Source organism: Aplysia californica, unplaced genomic scaffold (genome assembly GCF_000002075.1).
Source record: "Aplysia californica isolate F4 #8 unplaced genomic scaffold, AplCal3.0 scaffold00406, whole genome shotgun sequence".
NCBI lineage: Eukaryota > Metazoa > Mollusca > Gastropoda > Aplysiida > Aplysiidae > Aplysia > Aplysia californica.
The window spans coordinates 496,096-500,774 of record NW_004797676.1 but is presented as its reverse complement, the minus strand read 5'-3'; the positions used below and the strand labels follow the sequence as shown (position 1 = coordinate 500,774).

General features: G+C 40.6%; 1 protein-coding gene across 3 annotated transcripts in view; it reads left to right on the top strand.

The window, feature by feature from the left end:
• The first annotated feature begins 178 nt into the window (after window positions 1–178).
• The window catches only part of LOC101855123 (synergin gamma), a 36,138-nt gene continuing 31,637 nt past the window's right edge, over window positions 179–4,679 (top strand). For all 3 annotated transcript variants that reach the window (XM_013085783.1, XM_005104142.2, XM_013085782.1), the window contains exons 1-4: window positions 179–224; window positions 2,001–2,044; window positions 2,870–2,988; window positions 3,576–3,670. In XM_013085783.1, coding sequence (XP_012941237.1) covers window positions 211–224; window positions 2,001–2,044; window positions 2,870–2,988; window positions 3,576–3,670 — 272 coding nt within the window. In that variant the 5' untranslated portion in view covers window positions 179–210. The remainder of the gene's footprint in view (window positions 225–2,000; window positions 2,045–2,869; window positions 2,989–3,575; window positions 3,671–4,679) is intronic.

Genomic DNA, 4,679 nt, shown 5'->3' with positions numbered 1-4,679 from the left:
AACAACAACAACAACAACAACAACAACAACAACAACAACAACAACAACAACAATTTACACAAGAACAACAGCAAAAACAACAGCAGCAACAACAAACTGTTGTGCAGAGCAGTGTACAGAATGAGAGACGAAGGTATCCTTCGTGAGGAGACGCCCACTTTGAGGCTCGGAACAATTCGGTGATTTGAGGTGAAATAGCAGAGCATCAAAATGGCCGACCAGAGGTAATTTTTCTGTCATCACCTCAGCTGGTGTGCGGTTGATTAACTACCATGCAATGGTTTTACGATCAAACAATGTTTGAAATAATGGAATTGAAGTGGAATAAAGTAGGCTAGGATTGAGCTTCGAAAAGAAGATATTAATGCTTGAGGAAAATTGTCTAGAATACATGTTCTCAGTCTCGCGTTGGAAACTTACGTGGACCCCATAATTAGTCATTCCTGACGTAATTAATCTGCAACTTGTTCCTTGCATTTCATTATTATACTGCTTTGCAGTCTCCCCCAAATACACCCTCAATAGGCAGCAGTTATGTCCAGAATTATTTGTTCATTGATTGTTGTTGCCAGGGGGGCACCCTGAAACCCCCCATGTTGTGAGATCTAGGCCTCCTAATGACCTAATTGAAACGTAAACACGGCACTTAAACACGGTGGGTCTACCAAAGTTAAATCCCCTACCCACCCCATCCTCTACCCACCCCATCCCCAACCCCCCCATAACCACCACCTCTCACTCACCTTGCCTTGCCGCTGGCTTGCGCTCTTTGTGTAGTCGCCTGCGGAACTAAATCTAAATCTATTTCTTGTTCGCGCGTAGAGACCTATGAGTGCGTAGAAGATCTAATCACAGGCCCAGACAGGTGGTCCAGTAAAGTACTATCCAGCCTGCTGGTAAGGGAAGCGTGTGATCCATCATATAACCTAAACCCTGCCCACAACTTAGTCCGTAAACCCAGTTCATAACAACAATGGAAGTCAACACAAACTCGTGACAGAAGTGTCGCTCGTTCGCCGAGTAGTGGCGACCCGTTTGTTTGTTTTACTATGGCTCTTGATTTTCCTCGTCTGACACATTTTGTTTTGTTTTGACCTTTCTCGGAAACATAATTTAAGGGGAAAAAAAACACGCAAAAAACTAACTACAAAAAGTCCCCCAAAAACCGTCCTATCCTCTCCCCCCTTTTCCAAGGAACCCCCCCCCTTTTTATGAGACCAACATTCAGTCCTAAGCCTGCGACCACCTCCAGTTGGGACCTCAGAAGTAAATTTTTAGTTTTCTTCATTTTCATGGAGACGGCCACCTATCTTATATGGCCACTTATATTCTCGAGAATGCGTGGTCGTCTTGCACAGGTTAGCCTGTAAAGTGTATTCGCGAGAAAATTTTGAGCTGGACTGATAGTTTGTTGGTTTGGATCTGATATTCACACTTTAGAGAGTAACAAGTTAAAACTGGTTGTATCATCATCATCACAAAGTGCCAAATCTGAAATGGACAGTGGTGATTATGGTTCACACTTCATTTCTCTGCTCAGATGCTCTAAAAAAACGTTATCCTGGTCCCTCCCTGTCACCTATTGTGTACCCCTTCCTTTGCTCGATTTCTATTTTATTTTTGACTGTCTACATTTTGGCAGCTTTATTTATTAAACGACAAAGAAGTTGGAGCAATGTGTTGAAAAGTAAATGCTGTCCTTGCTTCTCAGCACTGCTATGGACACAAAAAGAGATGGCCGCTAATTTTTTTCTAGATTTAAACTCCGTACAGTCCTTCTATCTCTACCCATGAACAGAAATAGTGAAATGCTCAAAGTAACACATTTTTATTTGTATACAGTAACAGAACATTGGTAAAGAAATTAAATATTTTTAGGGCGCAAGTGAGAATTTGCTCATACTTGATAAAATACTAAGTTTGTTGTATAATGTTAGACTAGCTTGTTATGTGATTCAAAGTCAGACTGTGGTCCATCTTTGGTACTTTTATGCTTGCAGGTTTAATCAAGTCCCAGGCTTTGTTGGCGGGGGTTTTAACATGGGTAAGTTTTTTGTTTTACTTCATAAGAGTGTTTAAAATTTTCTTTATTAATTCTGAAGGTTGGCTAAAAAAAATTTGCATACCCCTCTGTCTCATATAGGTCTAATTTTTCACTTTTGTTTGAGACGTCTGTTAGGCCTGACCTGTAACATTTGTATACAAAGATAAAGTTTTTCATCCTTTGAGATTCAGTAGGAATTTAATGTTCATTTAGATTTAAAATGTGTTATTTTACATTGTATGTTTTGTATGCGTGCATGTGTGTGTATGTGTGTGTGTGTGTGTGTGTGTGTGTGTGTGTGTTTGTTTGTAGGCCTGTAGGCCTGTAGGCCCTATGTGTGTGAATGTTGGGTTACATATGTGTGCGAGTGTGTGTGCGTGCGTGCGTGCGTGCGTGCGTGCGTGCGTGCAGAGCGCTTGCTGTGTGTACGTGAACAATAATGTTTTTAACAAATATAATTGTATTATAATGTATGTAATGCTAGTAAAGTATGAAATAACATTCTTTTCTTCTGTTAGTAGTCATTTTCCCATTTTACAATGAACCATAGTTATGGACAATGCTTTTTGTTCGAGAACAAAACTCAGGACAACAACAAATTCAATGAAGAATGACTGACTACTCTCTTTACTTGTGAGGAATACTTACTCACCTACAATTGTTGTATGTGTAATGATAGTCATACTCCTTAAAGTTTTTGTAGCTTCTGAAAATGATTAGTGGGTGCTCGAGTGGAGTCTGCTCCCCCTACTTCTTGACTGTTTTTTTATCATCCTAATCCTTTTCTAGTAAAATATGAGCTCAACAATACTTTGTTGGTTCCAGTGCCGCAAAATTCTCCCATGCCTGGGGGGCCAGGGATGTACATGCAGCCGGGAATGCCAATGAATCCCATGATGCAACAGCAGATGATGATGAACCAAGGATATCGATTTCCCATGCAGGTCTGTTTATTATTTCTCATATTTTAGACAGATCAAAGACAATGCATTTCATAGTTATGTTTCAAAATATTTCGTCTGGGGTATTCTCCTACATTTGTGACCATTAAAAGATACAGTTTTAGAAGGCTTTGATACTTCACCATCTAAAACTACACTTATCATGTCTGGCATGGTTTTAGATTTGTTTCTCTTTTATCTATTCTAAAGAGTGTATCATATGTTATGTGCTATGTGTAATTCTAAAAGATATGAGGGTAAAAAACTGTCTCCCTGCCAATGGGTTCTTTTTTTATGTTGTAATATGTTTATGTTGTAAGTTTGTCATATTATGAGTGTATGTATGACTTTTAAAAATTTTGAGGTATTTGTTGTATAAATAGGGAGATGATAAAACTTAAAAAAAATTTGTCATGTCAGTTTAGAATGAGAGAAAAAAGATGATGGGTCTGGTTTTCTCACACCACTGGATGTATGACTGTTTAATAATGCCTTGAAGTATTGTTCTGTTTAAGATTTCTTTGAAATGTTGGACGCCTGAGTCCTGTGAGGCATTTATTTATTTATTCATAATGGTATCTTTTTTCCAGGCTGCTCGCATGGGACCACCCAACACTCCCCCTCCCCCGTACAGTGCCCACAGTCAAGTGCTCAGTATGGCGGGTCCAATGCCAGCCAGACCCAGGTGAGGGCTGATGTGTTGTGCATCCGTTACTCATTTGTGCTTGCTCTAGGGAGTAATTAAAACAGGAAACAGTGTCAAAGTAACACAGGGGATGAAGAGATACAGGCAGCACGTACTAGAAGTCAGTGAAACCCACTGGATATAGTGTGAATGTATAGGAAATTGGGAAGATGTGGAATAATAACAAGAGGCTAGCCCAGGATAGGAAAAGGTGGAAAGTGTTTGATCATGGCCTATAGCCCCATTTAGACGTACAGTTCGCTGATCGACAAACTGTAGGATAGCGAGAGGATGGCCGCCATCCTGTCAATTTCACGTGGAAACTGAGCAATCCTCTCGATATCGAAGGGTTCTCCGTCCAACCACCAGATATCTGGCGATGCCCGATATTTGCCGGCCGGCGAACCGAAGGAGTGACGACGAGGGAGCGGCTTCTTCGATGTTACCCCAGGCGTAGTTGAAAAAACATTCCAAAAATTTCCTAAATATTCGTCAAATCAAAAAAATAACAAGATTTTCGTGATCAGCGACCGAAAATTAGTAAAATTCCCGCGGGGAACGCAATTTAATACCGGATTACCAAGTTAAATTATGTTTGTGTGTTTGCTTTTGAATTACCATTCGCCCGCCCCTTCACTTTTGAAAGTGAAGGCAAAAAGTGTACCGCGTGGTGTGTAGTATACCGCCGAGATGTGTAGGAGTCAGCTGAGGGCTACGCACCATTGTTTCATCTAGCTAGACGGTGCTGTTTATTTTAATTTTTTGTTGTTGTCTACGCGCTACCAGTTTTACTATTGCACTAATGTCTGTGTGGAAAAACAAGGAAACTGGGCGCTTTTTCGGTCCGGTAGTTCCCACCCCACTTAATTGGACCTAGATCCAGATCTAGATTTAGATCAGAAGGCTATGTTTGATGCGCAGCGAGAGATATCAAACCTAACGGAAAAACATCAAATTATGGTAAAGTGCCCCCACCCCCCCTTGAAACCCCCTCCACATTCTTATTAGA